Consider the following 22,791-nt stretch of genomic DNA (forward strand, 5'->3'; position numbering starts at 1 on the left):
CCATTTTTCGGCGAAGGTGTTTCGATTTTTTTCGATTTTTTATTTAGACGGCACATGCATGAAGTTCACACTGTTCCTCCGCTTAGTTGATAATAACATGGAAGGAAAGAGGAAACAGCCGGCTATCACGACCTTCTTTGTGAAGAAGCCCCGTCAAGAGCCCGAAGACTTTGACAAGGCCCGCAGTATTGAATCAGATCCTGGGCCACGACCCCAACCTGTAACGCTGCGCGAAAAACAAGAGCAATCAGCGTTGGAATGGTGTTCGCTCAACAAAATTCCTGATAGAGCCGAAGAATGTTCCGCTGGAGACTTTGTTAGGCGGGATCCTGCTCACAGACCACCAAATTTATTTTTCGTTTTTTTTTTAAGCACTGATTGCCGATCCTACAATCCTACGTTCGCCTCGGTCCTTACCAACCGCAACTCAAGCAATATCCGGCCCGTGACATCGGTGGATGCATGCGTGCTTTTCGGGCCCAGTGGTTTGAAAACAAATCATGGCTCGAATACTCTCCTTCGACGGACGCGGTGTATTGCTTACGCTGCTACCTCAGCCGAGAAGTAATGACGCAGCAAAGCGAGCTCACAGTGTATGCACAACCTACAACGCGTTGGTTTGGAGTCCAAACCAACACTATTCGTAGGTCCAGTCCTCGCCGACGAGGCGCAGGCATGAAAGCGAGCGTCCCGGGAGGGAACTCAGTGCAAGGGCCGCCTCAACGCCAGGAGGTTTGGCCCCAGAGCGTCACTCCCTTGCCGCGAGGCCCGCACCGTCTTCCAGTGCAGGCTTCCTTGTTTCCTTGTCGTGGCCGCCGCGCTCGCGCCCGCCTCTTCACTTGCGCGGTGTAGATACATCCTTCTGTCCACCCTCGCTCGCTTTGCGGGGAGTTCGCAGAGGGGGAGGATCCCTTCACGGCTTGAGTCTCCTTCGCGTAGGATTCGACGGCTGGGCATACGCGGTCGATCATGCACGCTGGGAGAGCTCCTGGGGCGCGGGTGGTCATCCGGGGGGCTTCTTGGTGCCCTCGCCGCTCCACTTCTTCCGTTCCCCCCAGCCACCCCCCTCGAGGGACCCATTGCCTCGTTAAGGGTCCGGAAGCCAGTGCGATCTCGAAGTCTTGTCTCTTGGTCACTTGTCCCAAACTTGGCAAATTGCGAACTGAAAAAAAATGTATAAAAGACTAGATGATAATGTTTTCCCGCTACCGCGGCTCTACCTTCGGTTCAGACGTCGTGCTGTTGAAGCACGACGCGGGCACGTGACGTGCTGCAGGGGCTGCAGGCGCCAATCCGTTCGCCACCATGACCCACGGAGGTGGCAACCCCTAGACCAATGAACTGAGCAGACCTCAAGCGGCGGCGTGTCCACATGTGCATGACCCATGCGCGCTGGCTGACAAGCATGATGCCGAGCTCGTGATGGCATGGACAAGGACTACGCCGGTCACGGCCTCAAGCATGTCATCACAGTAGACTACCCGCATAAGCACTTCCCCACCGTGAATGAATACCTGCTCAACAGGCCGAAGCACAATCGACGCTTCGACACGCAGCCGTTCGCAACCGTCTTCTTGCTTACTGACCCCATATACTGGGACGCAGAGCTGCCCATCGTCATGGGCATCTTGTGCTCGCCCTCGGGGCTGCTGTTCGTGTACACGATAAAGAGTGACGACAATAGTGAGCGTGAGAACATCCCGTTGTACTCCGCGTAATTAGGCTTCAAGTGAATCCGCAAGTCCCGCTTGCCTTGCTACGCTACGGATCGTACCTCGCCGATGGCCACTCACAAAGAAAATCGTACTAACTAGTAACTCCGTAGTCTGGAGTGTCGATGCAAATAACAGCGGTAGGTATATTTTATTGTGGTTGGGCGTAAAATGCCACACAGCAGTCGTATTGTACTATTGCTATTAAATAGTTTCGTAAATTCAGTGACCAACTCTTGTATTGGGTTTCTGCGTTTTGTTGACGATGCTGTGCGGAATCGCGCTGATCGATGCTGAAGCTGATCGACTCGATCGAGCTCTACCTGTGGATCTGCAAACTGGCTACGTGGTGTTCTAAAAACATGTATAATATTCCTATGCAAAAAGTATCGCTGTCTGCACAGTATAGATCTGTAAGTCTTAGTTATGCGAGCACCATCACATTTGGGCCACGGGCATACTTGCCGTTAGACAAGCAATAATTTGCAATCGAGAAACTCTTGGGAGGCTTGGTAGAGAGAGAATAAAAATACGTCCCGAAGCTTTAAGCACGCACTATTATAGTGGAGAAGATGTGTCGCTACTGATGATATTAATTAAGGTGGTGTAGTCCATGTTTCTAGAGTTCCGTTGAGGACACATGAATTGCCTACCGCGCCCTAAATAAATGTATCATGCGACCGAAATGATTATCGTCCTAGAATCTATCCGAAGCAACGGAAACAAAAAGTGTTGTTGCAATCTGTCACAGAGCATTCCGGCACGCTGCAAAATAAAAGCGCAGTGATAAACAATCTGATAAGTGTCTTCATGTTGTCCTACTTATTGAAATGTCTTTAGTCTGTGTGGCCGTACTTGTACACATCCGTACTGGACAGCTAAACTAAGAAGGGCACATCAGTCGACAACCAGCTTACTAGTGAAAAACCATCCTAAGCCTTTTACTGAAACTTGTTCGCATGAGCAGACCTCTACTAATGCGGGAAAAAAATCATCTTTCCCTCTTTTTCAGCAAATATGATATTTTTGAAGTGCAAAATATGGGTGGTAAAGTGGACTTCTATTTGAGCTTAATTCACTGACCTATAGAAGCTTGATACTCCGGAGTATGTAGTGAGACGTGTCTGTATGTCGACCGTCTTTGAGTACTTTTGTTGCTGTTGCATCTGGGGTGTGGAATCTGCAACCGTTTTTCTTGTCATGTAGTTGGGGATCAAAGCTCCTCCGGTGCTGTGAGTATCGTAGATGATCGTAGTTCTTGTTTTTGCCATCAACTTAGATGCTCGGAGCGCAGTTCCAGCAGGTGTACCCCACTGTACTGAGAAAAGAGCGCCCAAGTCCTTGGCGAGTGCGGCTGCTGGACCCGTTTCTTGATTGTTGGTCTTGAGTTGTTGGAGCTGCACTTGTAGTTTCTTGTCGAGGCTATCGATGCTGAGATACGTTGAGCCCGGGGTTGTTGTCGCACTGAGCTCTGTCAACCCTTGGTTCAGTGTTCGTGCTGCGGCTTCCGTCGGAGTATTTGTTGGCCCCATGTAGAGACTCTTTTGAAGTGCAAAATATGGATGGGATTCACTATTTAGTAAGTTATTGCTTGAAGTATATGAAGCTAAAGCGAAGCCATACTGCTACTGCACGCCGTATGGATCGAATTGTTAACCACTTAATTGGTTTATGAAGCATTATTTCAGGTTTCACAGCGTTATCGGAGGTCCCATTTGTGAGAAATCGGCCCCAGCAATTGGATCATTAGTCAAAATTACGAAAACTATACATGTAGCAACCACGCAACATCGCTAATGAAGGTGATATCGGGGAAGCTTAACGAATACTCTGTAATGCTTTAGTTCTATTAGACTTTGAGTTATGGAGCGACAAGGAGGCTGGCGGCAATCATTCTTGCTGAGTTTCACAATTATTGCAGTTTGTGCCAGTAGTATTCGTGACTTACTATCTACAGCGTTATACTGGGAACACCCGAAGAATGAGGGTGTGGACAGCTCCCAACGGATTAATTGGACGCGTAAGCGTAACCTGGCGCAACCTTCGTGCTACACGAGCCAGAAGGATGTCGACCGAGCAGGTTCAACGGCAACTTTCAGCAAGGCAGGAAATGCACATCGACATCAACAGCCCATGCACCAGCTTCAGAAAGTGAACTGCGGCACGCCCACAGTTCTCCCTTATCACGGCAATCAGCACCGGTACCAGCACCAGCATTTTATACCCCAGGTATTCCCAGCCAAGTCGAAGACAATCTAGTTTCACGTTAAACACAGATTGTCGTTGACAACCCGGAATCGTGGTGTGCGGAAACTCACAAAATCATCTTCTGGTACGGGATTCGCTAGAGGAATGAGAAGTTACCGGCTTAAAGTGCTGATACATGTATTTTTGATGTATATTGCGTTGTTAGTGGTGTGGTCGACTTGAGCTGAATAGTATCACTTCATGTAGAAGAAATCCTTATGTCCGAGAGAGAGACAGAAAGAGAGAGAGAGAGAGAGAGAGAGAGAGAGAGAGAGAGAGAGCTGCAAACTCGAAAAGGAAGCCACGGTAAGGTCATACTGATATCAACCCTGACTCAAACCTGATGGTAAAAAAATGCTCTGCCGAGATCTTATATGAAAGTGAAGGAGAGGGATAATCTCCAGCAGAGAGATAAAGTATACTGCCTACGTTCTCACCACTTTCCGTGTTATTTTGTATGTCATTCCTATGAAGCCAGCAACTTTTAAATGAGGGGCATCTGGTTAGTGCTGTGTAGTGTATCCCGGGTGAAAGACCAAAGTTGAACACCGGCGATGCGGGGGCTGATCCCGCACGGAATAGTAGCCGAATGTATTGATCTAACCAAACAACCACTTGCGTAGTTGCTTAGCAAATTGTGAAGTGAGGTCGAGTGGCGGATGCCGACTCTCTCTCAAATGCAGAGGGCATCTCTTGCTGGCGTGTCCAGCTGAGAGGCAGTCAGCTTGAAGTGGCTTCAAGCTGAGAGACGGACTGAAGTGGTCAGTTCCCAGGAACTGCTCCGATCCACAACTGTCGAGCCTAAGAGAACATGTAGCCTCGTACACTAATTCCTTATGCAAGCTGGGTCAGGCCTGACCAGCGATATAACAGATAGCCGACGTCTGGCAGCGTTGGACATCTTGGTCACCTGTGATCTTCCTCTGGCGTGTACGACGAACACTCCTGGTGGAATCAAGCTTGTCGCGCCTGCATCCACTACATGCTGGCAGCACACGGATAATATTTGTTTCTCAGCGCTTTAGCAACACTTGCATTAGCAATCATTTCGTGGTCAGTTGATATCCCCGAGTTGACGTGTATTGTGTCTTTCAGTCTTTTGTGCCGCTTTTTGTTGAGGATTGAGGCTCTGTACTTGCAAGAGGTCGGAATAGCAGAAGATTAGATAGCAAAGGACCGCAAAACCGACCTAGCACTTGATGCAGCTTGCTATACAAAGCAGCTACCTTCAAAGTACACAACAGTTACAGATAAAACAAATCGAAGAGACTTGTTAAATTAGTCCACGGTGCAACGAAGTGAACATTTGGATAATTAATTTTCCGAATGAAGGAAGGCACGACGAAACCCGACACTCCATCAGCCGACAAGAACCGCTGTCAGATAAGACAGTCAAGCACCGTGAACAACAAATCCGCTCATTCCGCGTTCTGCGCCGCCGAGCACAAGCACAGCGCCCGACACGAGCAGACCTCCAGTCGCACACACGACCAGCGTCACGACACCAGCTCGACAGACAGAATTTTCTAGCAACTAATCTATTCTAAGTACCCCTTAAGGCTACACAAAAACTTACACGTTGCAGCGTGCTTTATTTACTGCAGTCGGACCAACGATTATCCCCTACGACGGCCGTGACGACAGGGCGAGCTCTGCTTCAGATACCTTTCACCCGACGCCTCCGAGTAAACCCACCTTTCGAACCATGAGACCACGACTACCTGATCAAGCGCGGAATCTCAGCTACGAATGTCGTCGAGAAGGACAGTTTGAAGAACTCTTCCACGAGCCCGGCCTTCATCAATAGCACTGCGACCGCACCACAAGCGACGATCTGCACACGCATCCTGGCTGGACGTTCCGGGGATGCCTGTTACGACGACAAGAATGATAACCATGTCCAGCCCTACAGTGGGCACAACGAACGCCTACAATTGCTATCTCGATCGCGGTTACACACACGGTGCATGATGCGCCCCAGCTATCTCGACGACTACGACAACGCCTGGGCCTCCCACACGCGTATGCTGGTGTCCCGACGACGAAGCTTTCGAGTATCCCTGGTGTGACGACAAGAAACTGTGCTATCAGTTGCCGGTCAAGCTTCGTTCCCAACCACTATTCAAGACGACGCTGACTAATCCAATATCAAGACGCACGACCAAGTTATCGCTTGCTGCACAAGCACCGCAGCGGGCTCCAGCACGAGCAACTGTCTCCTTACAACAATCGATACACCCGGCATCTACAACGACGATGCGGCAACTCCAGCGGAACTGCTGTAGCAGTGGACTCAAAAATTCCGCTAGACCCCTTTCGGCAACAACACGCACTACTATCCACGTAAAACATTGCATGGGGAGCTACCGACTACGAGTCCACGAATGTTTCCCATCCGACAACATTCAGCGGCCACCGGCCAGGAGCTAGGAGTTCCACGACGAGCAGCAGACCCTACGCGCTCCACAACACCTCCGCGACCATGACTATTTCGACAACGACAAGCAGTAAACACAATACTACAGTACTCAAGACAGCAACGGCTCAGGTATTTCGGCTCAAACTTACTGCTGTGGCTTTTACAACTACGAACGCGCCACCACTGCCCCCGATCCGCTAGCAGTACGCACTCGATAATCGGCAAGGGCAGCCATTACGACAACAAATGCAAGCTGTAAGTTTGCCTTCAGTACCTACAACATCGGCAGCGGGCTGGCCGCGCAGCTCTGTTTGCTTTTACTACGACTACGACTACGACTACGATATCAGCTGCCAGCGGGGCAGTTCCGATCTCTTCTGACGACTACGACAGCGAATCCGGCACAATGCCATTAGCGCGGGCTGTTTGCATTGCTTGTTCACTATCGACGGCCACTCGGTCTCGCTCGACTTCGATGACTGCGACTGCAAGAGCGGGCTTTACGTGCAGTTCCGTTCGCTTTCGGTGACTTCGACTACGACTCCGGCAGCAAGCTGCACGTGCAGTTTCACCCGTCTATTACGACTAACTACGACATCAGCCGCGGGCTCTACGTGCGGCACCGTTCACTTTCACCAACTGCAACTCGGTATTGATCGACTCTCACGACAACGATTACGACGTCGGCAGCGGGCTGGACACGCAGTCCCGCTTGCTATCGAAGGCTACGACTACGAGTTGAGCATCGGGCTGTTCGTGCCGCTCCGTTTGCCTTCGACACTCTAAGAGTTAATGTTGCCCGGCTACTGTGACTACAACCACTACATCATCAGTGTGCAGCTCCGTTCTCATTTGACGACTACGATCTCGGTGTTTTCAGTCTCATCCAACTACAAATCAACCGGCGGGCTACCCCCGTTCGCGACCACGACTCCGAATCTGGCGACGAGCTGCACGTGGAGTCGCACCCGTTTAACTACGACTACGACTACGACCACGACTACGACATTTGCGGCGGGCTGTACGTGCAGCCGAGTTTGATTCAACACCTGCGAATTCGATCTCTCTCGACTTGTACAACTACGACTTGAACCGCGGGTGGCTCGTGCGTGGCGTTCGCTGTCGGCGGCTACCAACTCATTATCGCCCATATGCTACGACTGCGACAGGGGCAGCGAGCCGTACACGCGGCTCTATTCGCTTCGACGCATACACCTCAATGTCCTCCGTCTACTTCATTTACGACTTCGGGAGCGGACTCTGCGTGCAGTTTCTGTTATTTCGATGGCTACGAACGAAACCTGTTCTCGTCCGAATACTACGACCGCACTTCCGGCTACGAGCTGTACGCGTTATCTCGACTACGACGACCAATCCGGCTGCAAGCTGCACATGCAGCTTCGTCCGTCTATTGCGACTACGACTACAACATCAGCAGCGGGCTGTACGTGCAGGTTTGCGCGCCCTCAACAACTACAAATTCGGTCGTGTCGACTTCCACGGCTACATCATTGGCAGCCTCTGCGAATCTCTGTTGGCGTCCACGACCACGACATGATCCGTGAGCTGTACTCGCAGCCCCGTTACCGCATATAACCTCGGTGCCGTCTACTCACTACAATAACGATTTCGACTGCGGACTTACGACCAAGGCGTTTGCTTTCGACCGCTACGACGACCAACTTGACAGCGAGCTGCACGCGCAGACGCGCCCGCCTACGTCGACTACGACATCAGCAGAGGACTGCACATGAAGTCTCGCTCCCATCAACGAATACGACTACGAATCTGACGGCAAGCTGCACGTGCAGGCTCGCCCGTCTACTACGACATCGCCATGGGCAGCAGGCTGTACGTGCAGACCTGCTCGCATCAACGAATACGAATCCGGCGGCGAGCTGCACGTGCAGTCTCGTCCGTCGACTACGACTTCGACTTCAGCGGCGGGCTGTATATGCAGTCCCGTTCGCCCTCGACGACGACGACAACGAGTCGGACGGCCAGCTGCACGTGCAGCTCGCCTCTTGACCTCCACTACGACTACGACTACGACTACGACTACGACTACGACTACGACTACGACTACAACTACAACTACAACTATGACAACAACTACGGCATCAGTGGTGGGCTGTACGTGCAGCTCCGTTTACCTTCAACGACAAGCTCTACCTCAGCACCTACGACATGAGGGGCGGGTACGCATGCAGCCCGCCCGCCATCGACGCCTACGACGAGCTGTACGCGCAGCTCCGTTCGCCTCCGACTACTACGAGTTTATCGGCCGGATATTTAAACAGCCCTGTTAGCTCCAAACGACCTCGACTCCGGGATCAGCAACCACGACAAGTTGCTGGACCGATGGCAACCTCGACTACCGGTACAAATAGCGACAGCTACTACACCCGGGATCGTCACGAGCAGCGCGCTTGTCAACTTGTTCACGTCTCGCCTCCCAAACACTCTTCAGGGGGCTTTTGGCTCGCTCAACATGCTCAACTTGCCAATGCGCACGTCACCACGGCACATTTAAAAGACATCTACCGATTGGGGCAGCTTTCCGCGCGCGGCGCCAGCGACGGCTACGACATCGAACTACGACTTCGATAGCGACTGCAGATACGACAACATCACGTCCATATCGATGGCCAGGACAACGACAATGAAAAAGACAACCGGAGTGGAAGCATGACTGCGACCATGGCTACAGCTTCGACGGCGATCACGATGACGATTACGCTATTACAACGACCAGGACTACGGCTACTTAACCAACCACGACTATCGGTACAACGAAAACGACGCCTACGACAAGCTACGACTACAGCTACAGCAACGACTCTGGCTACGACAACCCGAGCGCATACGATTTCGAGCACAAGTACGACTACGGCTCCAGTCACGAGCACGATTTCTTCGGCACTCTACAGCTTCGGCGCTCGACGACGACAATAGCCTTGGGGGGTCTCGCCATTCAACGTGTTAGTGGGCCAATATTGGGGGCTGCCATTCGCCATCTTGCCTATCAACCAAAGCACCTCTGGCTTTGGCCCATTAACACAATGAAAACACCTTTACCCCCCAATTGCCTGGATGCACCGAGGAAAATCAACACTGGTGGATAGCTCCAAGAAAGCACTTTAATCGATGTTCCTGCTTTGAGAACCTTCAAAATGTCTCCCATATTCTGTCAGTGATCGCCAGAATATAGGAAAAATTCGGAAATTCCCGTATTGGTAGAGGTCAGCGCATGAGGCATGCGTGTGCAGTGTTGATACACAACCTCGATACACTCGCTTACAGATCAACTAAAATGAAGTTTGACGACGAATTAAATGATTTCTCGTCATATCAGGCTGTTAGAGCATCTCCACCTGAGTAAAACTAAAAGCAAATTGCCTTCAGATCCGTGCCTACAACGGCACAACCGTGCTAAAGACAGTGCGCAGCTCCACCGGTCATTGAGACTCGCAGAGCTCTTAGCACGGCGCCAGCAATGGCGACGGCGAGTCCTACCTGTATAGCGCTATAAAGATGAAAACGGGCCCGACAACACGTTGAGGAAGACCCAAGGATGACGTGGCATGGGCGACACTGCGGTCTGTGACGCTTGCGCTGCTTAGAGCGCTCGACTTGGCCCTGGTCGACATTTACTCGACCTTTTACTCAAAGCCTCCTCCGTTGTCAAACTTGTTCAATATTTTGATCAGCGTAAAAAATGGAGCAATTTGCTCAGCATTTACTCAAACCGGTGGAGCTGTACAAAACTAAAACTATAGCTAAATATTGACAGAAAGGGTAAAATTTAGTTTTACTCACACCCGGTGGAGATGCTCTTAAGCTTTCTTGTATGAAAAGGTTTCGATCGGCTCGGGGGGGGGGGGCATCGCGAAATTTTGTGTAGAGCACAATATTTAGTGTCGCCCCAAATTAGCAGCGAGGAAGCGCAGTGAACGAGGTGCTCAGCTAGTAGTAAGTAGTAGTAATTCGCCGCCAATGGATGTAATCTTTCTTTTTTGCGTTAACGTTTATTTTTGTGTGAGGTTAGTCGTTGGTTGTGGTGTTAGAGCACTCTTCTAACCGCATGTTTTACGGCGAAATAAGCGCTGGACACAGTATATAGCCACCTTTGATTCGCATTGGGCAGGTTGAAGACGACTACTAGATCGCTGGCGCTTAAACCGGGAGGGCATTTCTCACGTGAAAACATGAAGTGGCCATATATATATAATGCTTGATCGCTGTGGCTCAAAGGCTGTTCAGCTGTTGTCTGAAAAATCAAGTAGGACTCATCTTCATCTTCCGATGGAATGGTCGATTGAACTATAGATAAAACTTTGGCAACGTTTTACCTAGGGACTGCACAGTACGTGTATATACATGTATACAAAGAAGCAATCTATGACTCAAGGTCAACGCTTTTCAAAGCTCATGCAAGTTTGTGAAACGCGCGACAAGGAATTCATGGCTCGCTGCTTGTATCACGGTTTTGATAAGTATATCAAGCACCTGCATAATATGTACATATTATTCTGGAATAGCAGTAACCCCCGGAGGGAGTGCTGTGGCCAGCCCAACACAGGTTAATTCGGCGTCCGCCCGGTAACTGACTGTAAACTGAAGCCGGTAACTGAAGCCTGCGAACTGAAATAAACTGAATATCTGAGCTGATGCTATGGGATGACGCGTTCTCCATCCATCTCGAATCTTGCCAAACGGAACAACTATAATTGTCGTACATGTGCTAAAATGTGCATTGAGTTGGTGTGTGTAGCGCTCGTGGCAGCGAGACTATCCCCACTGCGGAGGCGCCCTGCGTCATGGTGCTGCGGCCCCGTATGTGATTGATAGTTTTAGTGCTCCTGTTTAGGCTGCCTCCGGCGGGTATCACATAGAAGGGTTACCGGGCAGATGCTGCGGCTGCGAAGCAGGCGCAGTAGATGCCCGTTGTTAGAATTAACTAGTTGACTCGAATTGTTAATATGTGCTAGATCAAAATTTGTGCTGCGAAACCGCTATCATGGCTCGAAGGTAAAACCAACTGATAGTGGCAACAAATACGCGTCGTTGTGCCCAAGTTTATCAATTAAAAAAATATTTGCATGTACAACCTCTTTGCCGTCTCTATGATGATGATCGATGATATGGAGCTGATGCAGCCAGACAACGAGTACGAGGGATTGCCCACCCAAACAAAACTCCGTAATGACTGTGTCGTTTTTTCCACTATAATGCGCCAAAACGTTTCATCATTTCCGGTAACTTGTCCTACGGACGACTAATTCAAAACGAGTGTGGAGGACACTTTAGTTTTTTTAATGCACTGTACGGCAGTCCAGAGTTCGCTTCACTCAATGTTCCTTAGCTATTCCAGCCTACTCAAAGCTCTCGTGTGTAGCCTAGAAATGACAGTTGAGCTGGTGGTGATTTTAATAGCCTTCTGATGCGGGCCCCAAGGCTATGATGATGGTGGGGTACGTGTTATGCAAATGCTCAAACTCGTCGAAGTCTATCTTGTAAGGAGCGTTTCGTAGCATAATTGAAGACAGTGATGGCCAATATTGCGCACGCGCTCGTAAGGTGCTGTAGAGTCACCCTTCATCCTTACCTCGGCCGTCAATATTGCCAGCAAATATGAATTCCACAAACCGGTTGGTTCATGTTGATTAAGCAACTGCAGAAGTCCTATCGTGGTGAGTCAATCGCCCCTGTATCCTCGACGACGTCGTCGTCGTCGAGTGTGCGGCTGACTGCTCAGGCTCTCCCCTCTCGTACCACGAACTCCGTGCTGTCCAAGCCGCTGGCTAAGACCCGCAGCATGAAGCGAAACCGCAACGAAGCGTCCTTCCTCCATGCATCACGGCACGGCAGGCAGTGAGTTGGGCGAAGGTTGCCTAAGGTTTCATGGGATAGTACAGCGAATGTTACCTGTAACTCAGTCGACATTTTTTGAACGAAATAAAGCTGGTGGGGCCCTACAGGCTACTACGTAGCCCTCCCGGTAAAATAACATTTAGAACAGTGTTTAGAACGAATAAATTTGATAAATGTCGGACGTTTTGAACAGCTCAGATAAATATATCTGGAACGAAATCAGGATCAGTAGATAAGTTTTGGTACGCTGATACAACTTGTTTTCGTTCCTAAACTATACATTACTTGTGGGTTGCGCTCGAACAAGGTAACATCTTGTGTGTTTGTATATTCCTTAGCTGATTATGTGTACTGTAGACACCTATTATTTTTTGTTCACACTTGGCCAAAGCTAGCTTTCCAGTCGAGAGGATCGGTTGGCAACATGATATTGTCAATTCCGTTGAAAATTTCCAAATCGGGCCGATTTCGAAAATCGACCAATACAAATTCAAGTACAGATCGAAACCGCTCCAAACAAGAATGCCATATGTAAATCGTACTTAATCAAGTTCCAATAGACAATCCAAGTGGCCGGGGCGATTGGGGAGCGATTTGGCTCGGGCGATTGCAATCGGCCGGTTCGGAAATTTTGAGTAGAACCCACAATATAACGGATTTTACCGAATACAAGCCCTGTATTTATTAAAAGCCCGGTCGTGAAAATGACTTTGCAGTCAAGAAATAGAAGCCCTGTATCAAATAGAAGCCCGGATTATTAAATAATTTAATACAAACCCGGGCTACTAAATAGAAAAACGCTAACAAAAACTTACGAAGGAAATACCTCTTGTTCTAAGAATATGTGAAAATACTCGCGAAGTTCATAAAGATAGTCCCTTGAGAACAACAAAAAAAGATTTTGCTCAACGCTCGTAAGTAAAACAATATTCCCCAATTGCAACGGTTTTATTTTCTTATCTCCATTCACCATGTAGCCACCACTCAAGCTACTGGATTGAGCAAAAATGCGACTAAAACAAATTCAACGGACTCATGTGGGTTGTTTACCTTGGCGACCTAGCAGCTATTTATGCTTACCAACACATAAATTAGATTCCATGATTTAGAGTCAAGAATCGCAAAGGTTGGATAGTTAGTATTTCTTTCAACCTTTGTTTTTACGGATATTGGGATTTACCTAGTCCTGACAATCAGACTAATACTAGCAAAACAATGTTTATTTTAGTGGTAGAGGAGAGGAACAATTACTTGCACCGTTCTACTAAACTAAAACCAGCCACAAAAGACACTCCGTTTAATCTATTGATGAATTTAACTGCCGCCTGTATTATTAATAAAACAAGCGTGCCAAATACCTTTGCACACCTATGATATCGTTTATCGGTTAGTCCGTTCTGCATTCCATAAAATAGAAGCCCTTACCTAAATAGAAACCCCCTCATTAAAGCCGATCAATTTTTCGGGGGCTCTAATAAATAGTAGTCCGGGTATTATTCGGTAAAATCCGTTAAAATGGGGGCATGAACGCCTCGAAAGAGCTTTGCGCGGTATCCAACGCCTCGAAAATTGGCTGAGGTGCGACGGATAGGTCGTCCTTCATACTGCTGGAAGTAAGAACTTGTCGATCTTGCTCAGCTGTCGACTGCTTAGACGCTTGCCTGTTTGGATTGGCAGTTTTCTCAACTGACTCCTCTCCACTGGGGGGTTGAGGTGACATAGTGCGGTTCCGCAAGTCTTGAATAGCGTCGAGCAACGCAGCACCCCAGCGCTCCTCCATGTCGATTCTAGAGCAATCCGCAACACGCTTCGCCTTGAGCTCTCTATACGCACGATCGCATACATCAAGAGCTAGACTGGAGAACTCGTGCTTTCGGAGCACTTGTGCGAACGCCTCTGACCTCAGAGAAACAGGTCGCAGGCCCGCGCAGTAGTGACGGTATACGCACTGATAGTGCAGTCGAGCAGACCACGCTCCCCGAAGTAGCTGCCGTCACGAAGACCCACCGGCCGATCCAGCAGCGAGCTGCTTTGCATGTTCAAGAACCCTTTCGTGACAAAATACATGGCCCGAATGATTCTGCCCTCGGTGATGACGTCTTCGTTTCGTGAATAGGCCTCAAAGTGAAGATGTTCAGCTAAAGAGAGCGCAAAAGCCTCCACGTTCGCGTCCGCATCTCCGCAAATTGGGCCGATGACTTTCATGACGAACCAGTTAAGCGGAATTTTGACTGCGTGCAGCACACACGCCGACCGGATCTCACGCGGCATGTCGGCGAACAGCTCGTCGTAGTTCAGTCCAGCGTGCGAGGCCCAGAGCGTTGCCATGAAGGCGCAGGTTCGCGCTTTGAGTTTGTCGCTGACTCGCACACGCTCCAGATACATTTTAACTGTGATGTGGTTCTTGCGGAAGCCCACCTCCAGACTACTGCGCGAGATGAATAGACTCGCGAGCTCTCCAATAACGAACGACATCGTGAGCAGGCCGATGAAGGACATGGCGATCTGGAACGCGTACGCTGACGCCGAGTCCGGCGCAATGTTGCGCGCTTTCTTGACGAACGCCGTCGTCGCGAAGAAGAGTCCACGCAGCAAGCGCAACATCAGTTGCGCACTCGACGGATTCTGTGGGTCGGAGATCTCCAGCGCCTTAGACGGGAGCCACGACTCCCATTCCGATCCAAAGCCGATTTCCATAGCTACGGTCAGGTACGCGCACGCTGCCCAGTACACCACAAGCAGATACACAAGGGAGACCTGGCTGAACTTGGTAAGCTCGTTGGCGACTCTGCTGCGGCTTAGTTCGTCTAGATACCCCATGAGATTGAGCATCTTGAAGCAACGCAGCAACTTTAACCTTGAGCTACAGTTGAAGACTGTGAGGAAGCCGTAGAAGGGACTCGCAGCGATTACGTCGAACAGCATACGCTCCTTCTTGTACACATTCTGCTCGTAGAGCTCCATCGTCGTCTTGGATTCTTTCACGTGCCAACTGAACCACACATCCACCACGAACGCGGCTTCAGAGATGAGAGTGAGAACGTTTACGATTGTGGTGGTGACTGTCAGTCTGTCCATGGGGTCTATGGCGAGCTGATAAGGGGTGATAATGGCAATGTACACCGTACAGAATACCATTAACCGGAGCCAGAAAATGTGGAGCGGACTCTGCACCGGCACGCCGCGAGTCACACTGGACAGCTCCTTAGAGAGCGGCCTGATAATTATCTTCTTGAACTTATTAACAACCGCGAGGTGGTCGAGACTCGACTGCAAACTGTGAGCTCTTGTCCAGCGAACTTGAGCCATTTTCTCCTTCACCCGCTCAGCGCGCTCGTTCATCATGTCGGCCCGGGAAAGAACCAAACTCGTCGCTGTCGTCAGGCTACGCTGCTGCTCCTCCCGTGACTGGATTAAAAGCCGATGCTTCTCTCGTTAGATACTAGCGATACGCAGCACCTTCCACTTCCACTCGGGGTACCTGGCGAACACTAGCTCCATCGACTCGCGCGACAAATTGTACAAGATGCAAGAGGTCTGAGCCTGGACGTGCGCGTTGCGTGTTCCGTTAGTGAACAGCCCGTGGTCGCCAAAGAAGTCGCCGTCTTTGTGCTCGTTCACTTTGTGGTACCCCCCTTCAGATTTCTTTGGCAATTCGCCTCTCGTGATGTCATTCGCTGACGGACCAACTTGAACTGACGGGTGCGAGCCACGACGATGGACGCAAATGCGGCCGCTCCAATTCGCATTGGCGATCGGAGTGGCAGCATCGTTATTATTCTCTGAAGGAAGGAGGACGTCGACAACACCCGCAAAGATGAAGAACATGTCGCTGCCTCTCTCGCCGAATCGACAAACGAATTCCCCGCGCGAGATCAAAATCTGCGTGAATTGAGACACCAGCATGCGCGTGATAGACCCCTCCATTCCGCCCAGAAACTCCACTCGCTCTAGCATCGGCTTGAGGTGGATAAGGCGGATGTCTGTGAGCAGCGAAGGCTACAGATAGTGCACGAGGAGGTTCTCCTGAGTCACGGTATGGTAGCGTTTGAACAGTAAGAACGTCTCGACGCGCTGCTGGAGATTGGTGAACGCACTGAATGTGCATTGAGCTGTCGTCTTGGGGAACTCCGGCTCACTCGAGGCCGACATGAGCTCGAATGACCAATACAGCGAGGCCGTGTATTGAAGGACGAGGGATCCATTTCCCACGTGTGTAGAAGGCAGCCACAAGTTGTCACCAAATGGGCTCACCAGCAAAACGAGCCCACTATTTAGAACGATACAAATTTAGAAATGATGTTCCAAAAGTATGAGACACACAGTTGTGTACACATTATGTGAGGTACCGTTTTGCATGATAAGCCCACGATTGTCGCGTAAATCCAAATTCCAAGGTTTTTTTTCACTTGTGCTTTGTATACTTTTGAAAAACAAGCCCACTGCTGACTGAGCCAGTTTTGCGAACTTAAGCCCACACAATCCAATCTACCTACAAGCCCGCAGCCGCCGCAGCCCCAACGACATGAGCACCCCCTTCCAGTACCACATCGAGGACGAAGGTCTCTTCGCCCTTCCCCACGTCAGGGAAGTGACGTGCGACGAGGAGACCTGCGCCCTCTGGTGCATGGAGGTGGGCCTCATCGACAGGTCCAAGCTCGTGCGGAGCATGCCGAGCGGAAGGAGGTATCCCGCGGCATGCTCACCAGCTCGTTTCTAAACGAGTCCAAGCTGAAACTGCATCGCGCGGTGCGGCTCCTGCTGGCGTGGTGCATGCGGCTGTCCCAAGTGCAAGCCTCCGAGATGGCGGACGTGTGCGAGCGCACTGTGCGGGACTGGTACGAAAGGCGGAGTTCAAGGTACTGTTGAGTTGCGCTTTGTCACTTAATGTTGCGATAATGTTGCGCTAATGTTGCGGTTTGTTGCTCAACAGATTGGAGGCGAAGGACATATCGTCGAGATCGATGAGACCAGCCTCGCTAAGAAGCGTAAATACAACCGTGGTCGTTACTATCAAGAGTTCTGGCTATTTGGCGGCGTTGAGCGCTTAACTGGACGCTGGTTCGGGCGCGTCGTGTACGACAAGCGTACCAAGGAAACCCTGCTCCCCATCATCAAAAAAATTATCAAGCATCGGTAAGTTTTTTTTATTTCTATCCCGTGTTTACATGCAACTAACGTATTTTATACGATGTTAAATCCAGAACCAAGATCATGTCCGACATGTTTGCCACGTATGTCTGTGAACGTGGCAACAAGCAGCACACTCTAGAGAAAATCCGCCTACTGCTGAGTATGCCGTCGGCTCGGAGCTGGGAGTTGTTTGCTTTGACGCAAAGTTAAACCAAATACACCCGAGCAAGTGCGACAGCATGAAGGTATAGTACAGCAGCTTGAACAATCTGAGCTCAGTGGTGTGCTTGAGATATCGCTGCTCGAGTTCCAGTAGCTGCTTGGGCACCTTCAGCAACCGTACGAGTTTATTGACGTTGACGATGTTCAGCCGCTGGTGGGCCGGCATGCTCCAGTTCACGACGTACAGCGGTAAGAGCGCCCCGATATCAACCACGAAAGCGAAGGATCTGAAATACCGACGCTTGATGCGTTTGGTGTCCGTAATTTTATTCCCGAACTCGTAAACCCGATCACCAACGGGGCATTTTGCTGGCGCAGAAACTGCTGGATCCTTGAGCTAGTGGCGAGAAACTCCTTCTGCTCGTACGCAGAAGCGGTAAATCGTTTCTGGACATTATCCACGACGACAGCGGTGAACAGGAACCCGCTTAGCATCAGCACGAGAGCCGCTACCAACTGCACAGTGCCGTGGGGTTCGACACTTTTACCCGGAGATGCCAGCACTCCGACAGCATAGTAAAGAGAGCGCGAGTATCCCCACAACAGGGCCTCCGAAAATAGCATTGTCAATAACATTATTTCAGAAAATAACAATAAATTACGCATTTCGGCGGGTTCAGCCATCTACCGTGATAATTTATTGATGTGCTTTGTGATATTACATAATTTGTGACAGTTACCTTTATATAATAATGTTAGCGTTTTACCAGCCATCTTCTCGCTTCCAGTCGTTCAGAAGAACTGGAATCGCTGGTTGTCTGCGTTGCTAGTTGCAGCTCATTTGGCAGCGCTCACTTTTCAATTTTCACTTCTCAAGCCTCCAAGACCTCATCCAGCATGGTTCGCGCTATCCGCCCCCCTCGCCCTACCTACACGAACTCCCAAGTCTCGGGGTTTTACTTCCGCCCGTGTCGCGACGAGAACGACGAGGTGATTCTCGAGTATTTCCGTTGCCGTTGTGGCACGGTTCGGAAGCAAACCCATAGGAACGGGTACTCCAACCTGATGCAACATATCAGGCGGGAGCACCCTGACTACGAGACCGTCATGCTCGACGCTACGACGGCGGAGACAGGCTCCCTCGTGAACTTCGTCCGCCACTCGGCGCTCAACCTCCACGGCTGGATGGTTTGGATTGTCATGTGCAACCTGCCACTCTCTTTTTGTGAGAGCCGAGAAGCTCGGCGGTACGTGTATGCATAAGGTCATTGTGTTTACATTACTACGGAAACTAACAACTTTACTTTATGGATGTTATTCAGCTACTCCAGCCTGGACCCCATCTCGGAGGAAACGCTGCGGGCTGGCATGGACGGGGTCGTCGTCGCCGTCGAGCGTTCGATTCCGTCGGAGCTCCCAGCACGCTTCGGCATCATGCTCGACGGCTGGACACACGCATCTGAGCACTACATCGCCGTGTTCGCGTGCTATGAGGTGAACGGCTGTCCCAAGACAACGCTACTCAGCATGGCCCCGCTGCTGGACGCGCTGGACGACGATCTCTCCGCGCAGGGCCATCTCGAGTTTCTAGCGACCATGCTGCCGCGCGATTACGGCGTACAGCTGGCGCAGTGTCGCTTCCTCGTAGCTGACAACTGCGCCGTAAACCGGCGGCTGGCAACTCTTATGAGTGTGCCGCTTGTTGGTTGCGCAAGCCACCGCCTGAACCTTGCTGTTCAGGCGGACATGGTGTCGCATGAGGAGGACCTGGCTGCTGTGCAGGCGCTCATGGTAAAATTGCGTACTCTCACCCAATCTGCCAAACTACGGTAAGCGCCAATGTGTATGTGTGGTGTGTCAATATGTCTCTAACACAATTTGTGTACTTTTGTAATTTTTTTACAAAATAGGTTGAAAACGCCACTTCGGCCTGTCATTCGCCAGAACACGCGCTGGAGCTCTACGTTCGAGATGGTACGGCGCTACCTCCAGCTCCTCGAGTTTCTTGACGCCGAAGACGACGACCTCATGGACCTGCTGCCGCCGCCGGCGATGAACAAGCAACTGCGGGCATTGTACCAGGAGCTGTGCGACATCGAGTCGGTCTCGAAGGCCCTTCAAGGCCACGACGTCGACCTGCTGGACGTTCGCGAGTGGTTCGACGAGCTGATCGCTGTCAAGCCACAATATGGGCGCTACATTGGTAAGTTATATCTGTTGAATTTGTGTTTAATATTTTCACTAACAATTGTATAATGGTTTTTATTTTGCAGGGCCTCGGGCCAACATTGTGCACAACCCAGATTTTGAGGCTGGGTGTGTACGCGTTCTCCGCGGGAAGGCGCAGCGGCTGACGCGTGCTGAAAAGGCCGCTTTGCAGCCCTTCGAAGCTGCCAGACCGGACGACGCGGCCGCGAGTGAAGAGGAGGAGGATCCAGCCGCGTCGTTCGTGGAGCGTCTTCGGAAGCGCCGGCGGCTTGCACAGGACCGTGTCAAGTATGAGCAGCTGAAGAGCATCCCACCCACGTCGAACGTGGTGGAACGCTTCTTCATTGCTCGGGTGACGTTTGGTCATCAACGACACGGCCTGCTGCCACGCACGCTTGAGACGATTTTGTTTCTCCGCCAGAATCGGTCGTACTGGGATGCAACGACTGTGGACAATTTGAGCTAGATGATAAGCTAACTGGTGTCTTGTTAATAGATTTCATGCTTTGCATAATGGCATTATTTATTGTGGTACGTTGGGGGCAATGCCATAATGTACTGTTGTATTGGTAGGAGCGTCAGGGGATAATTTATTCAGCAACGCCCAACCTACTAAATAAAAATGCCATATTCGGAGGCCCTGCCCCACAATGTTATAGCATGCAACACTTCCTTCTCGTAAAATACGGTGCCATTGCAGCTTTCCAAGTGTGTGGCGTTCAGCCGGTGCAAGCACAAACTGATAGGCGAGATCCACACTTCTTGCACGTCTGGATTAAATCCTTCCAGGTACGAGATCCCAAAGTGAATGCAGGCGACGAGGTGGAACATTATGAATAAAGACGCTCCAAGTAGCAGCAGTTGTCTCCTGCTGTTGAACGGGATGAAGTGCGAGATTTCATATAAAAGGCTCTTCAAGTGGAAGACGGACAGCAATCGCGGGAGGCGCAGGAGTCCGTACTTTGCCATGCACGCGTACTCGAATGGTAGAGCGCAGAGCAGGTCGAAGATAAAGCTGCCGTTGAAATATCTCCGGGCGCTTTTCCTCGTATCCATTATTTTCTCCGAGTCCACCACGAATGATAAGTTTAAGTTCAATGCCACGTTGAGGAGGAAACCAACGTTTGAGATGCCGTCAAGCGCCTGAACAAGCCACGACGGTCGTTGCCACAATGGGAAGACGATCTGAACGGGGACCATCAGCCATGAGTACCCAATGTTCACCAGAGCCACCACATGCGAAGGACAGAGTGCTGGTCGATACACTGTGGAAGCAGCAGCAGCCGCCAAACGCGGTACTTCTCCAGTGTGAGCGATGGCGCTGAGTCTTGAGTGACATCATAGGGGTTGAGGGATTTCTTCCGCTTGTTTTGATCGACGCTGTCAGTTGTTCGCTGTTCTTGGCATTCTGGGCCAGACTTTCGAGTTTGTAGCCCCATTCGTTGGTCGCCATTATACGGTAGAACTTGTTGTGGTGCTGGGGTCACCACATTCTTTCTCCCCAGCCACGACAAGATTCGTCTCGGACCTGACGGCCGCCTTCCCTTTCTCGACTTTGTCATCGACCGCAGAAACGCATGGTGCTGGTACCACTTCAACATGGACGGCTTCAAGTTAAAAGCGCACGGTCAGCGTAGCTTCAAAATGCGAACCACATCTAGTTGGCGTCGTACAGTATTGTTATCTACCTACCGCTGCCAGTTTGTTTTTATCAATGCTGATGACACACTAGACTTTTCGTGGGGGGGGGGGGGGGCTCGAGTGGTTTGGTGGTTGGTTGGAACGCTGTGGAGGTGGCGGAATGGAAAGTAAGAGTCTTGTGTTGGTTCGATGGACGAAGTCATTACCACGCAATCGTCCCTCGGAAGGTTAACAGCCACCGCGCCAGCAGTCCGTACAGCTTTCAAGACCTGAAAACCATCAATAGAAATGCAGACGTCGAGAAAATGGTTAGAAAGATAGATCCTACATGTCGAGGTCAGTTTAGAAGTGTAAAAAGGCAATAAGAAGAAGCCCAAGCACTGGGGTTGTCAACTGGTCCGTACGCACATGATTCGGTTCACGCCGTTCAGCATCTGAAAAAAATCAAGTAGAAATGCAAAACTTCGTAGCTCTCATGAGCTTAGGTGCAAGTTAGCGAGCAAAGTGCCAATGAAGTTGAAAGGGAATTGCATCTCCTCCCCGTCGCTATATGTGTATAAGTAATTATTGGTCACCCTCGGCCTTAGGCCTTAAACGGGTGGTGACACTTATTTCGTTCGCCGCGTGTAAGTTGGTGCTCTTCGGACTCATAAGAAATGGCCTATTTTCAGTCTGACCTGCAGGGTCGACCTGGAAACCACCCAACTTCTCAATGAGAACCTGGAACTAGAGCGCTCTGCGGGTTCGCGATGTTCACGGCGCTCTGCACGACGATTTTTATCATCTCAAAGTGCGAGAGCGGCCAGACAGAAGCGATGGACGCATGCATCAACCAACTGATACACGTCTTGTCCTTCCACCGAGTCCCTAGGCCCAAGCTATCGAATACCTGAAGGTTTGTCAGGCTTATAATCATTCGACCTGCTAGTTTTTGACTCGACTCTTTGGTGTGCTTTTGTAGCGCTACTACACCGATTCGCAGTCGAACGACCGCGAAGCCTCCAGACTCTTGTGTCCGTCCATAGCCAGCGACATCCAAGTGGAGCTTCTGAGGCCGATGATCGCTCAAATGACTGTCTTCAGTGAGTGTAGCGACCAGTTCATCATCGCTGTCGCGGGGCTCTTAGAGATGATCGCGCTACCGTCCCAGACCACACTCTTCTCAGCGGGAGACTACGGCGACGCCCTTTATATTGTCCACTCGGGCGTGCTCGAGATCATCGTGGACTCCGTGACGGTGCGAGACATACGCAAGGGCTCGTGCTTCGGCGAGCTGTCGGTGTTTTCGTCCATGCCACGAACTGCCACGGTACGTACGTTATTCTGTACAAACTGTCCAGGTTTCACTGCGACCGGTTGCTCGAAGGGTCCCCGGCGTGTGCGTCTCTAATCGTC

The 22,791-nt window shown here is 50.6% G+C and overlaps 6 protein-coding genes across 6 annotated transcripts; 5 read left to right on the forward strand and 1 right to left on the reverse strand.

The window, feature by feature from the left end:
* Positions 1–7,529: 7,529 nt before the first annotated feature.
* PHYSODRAFT_305733 (hypothetical protein) lies at positions 7,530–7,943 on the forward strand (the record flags this gene model as incomplete). Its single annotated transcript, XM_009537212.1, has 1 exon — positions 7,530–7,943. The coding sequence occupies one exon, from the start codon at positions 7,530–7,532 to the stop codon at positions 7,941–7,943; it is 414 nt and encodes a 137-aa protein (XP_009535507.1).
* Positions 7,944–8,215: 272 nt separating this feature from the next.
* PHYSODRAFT_252399 (hypothetical protein) lies at positions 8,216–8,569 on the forward strand (the record flags this gene model as incomplete). The annotated part of the gene is made up of 1 exon (XM_009537213.1): positions 8,216–8,569. One exon carries the CDS (start codon positions 8,216–8,218, stop codon positions 8,567–8,569), a length of 354 nt encoding a protein of 117 aa, XP_009535508.1.
* A 5,585-nt stretch (positions 8,570–14,154) lies between these two features.
* On the reverse strand, positions 14,155–16,404 carry PHYSODRAFT_339298 (hypothetical protein; the record flags this gene model as incomplete). The annotated part of the gene is made up of 3 exons (XM_009537214.1): positions 14,155–15,626; positions 15,705–16,251; positions 16,324–16,404. 3 exons carry the CDS (start codon positions 16,402–16,404, stop codon positions 14,155–14,157), a joined length of 2,100 nt encoding a protein of 699 aa, XP_009535509.1.
* A 1,745-nt stretch (positions 16,405–18,149) lies between these two features.
* On the forward strand, positions 18,150–19,750 carry PHYSODRAFT_288643 (hypothetical protein; the record flags this gene model as incomplete). Its single annotated transcript, XM_009537215.1, has 2 exons — positions 18,150–19,376; positions 19,458–19,750. Coding segments are annotated over exons 1-2 (811 nt in total), but the record flags the coding sequence as incomplete, so codon positions are not given.
* Positions 19,751–19,957: 207 nt separating this feature from the next.
* Positions 19,958–20,221, forward strand: PHYSODRAFT_524063 (hypothetical protein; the record flags this gene model as incomplete). The annotated part of the gene is made up of 1 exon (XM_009537216.1): positions 19,958–20,221. A coding segment is annotated over one exon (264 nt), but the record flags the coding sequence as incomplete, so codon positions are not given.
* A 1,924-nt stretch (positions 20,222–22,145) lies between these two features.
* PHYSODRAFT_318751 (hypothetical protein) lies at positions 22,146–22,786 on the forward strand (the record flags this gene model as incomplete). Its single annotated transcript, XM_009537217.1, has 3 exons — positions 22,146–22,259; positions 22,358–22,709; positions 22,737–22,786. 3 exons carry the CDS (start codon positions 22,146–22,148, stop codon positions 22,784–22,786), a joined length of 516 nt encoding a protein of 171 aa, XP_009535512.1.
* Positions 22,787–22,791: the final 5 nt, after the last annotated feature.

The sequence above is a fragment of the Phytophthora sojae genome (genome assembly GCF_000149755.1).
Source record: "Phytophthora sojae unplaced genomic scaffold PHYSOscaffold_10, whole genome shotgun sequence".
NCBI classification, from domain to species: Eukaryota; Oomycota; class Peronosporomycetes; order Peronosporales; family Peronosporaceae; genus Phytophthora; species Phytophthora sojae.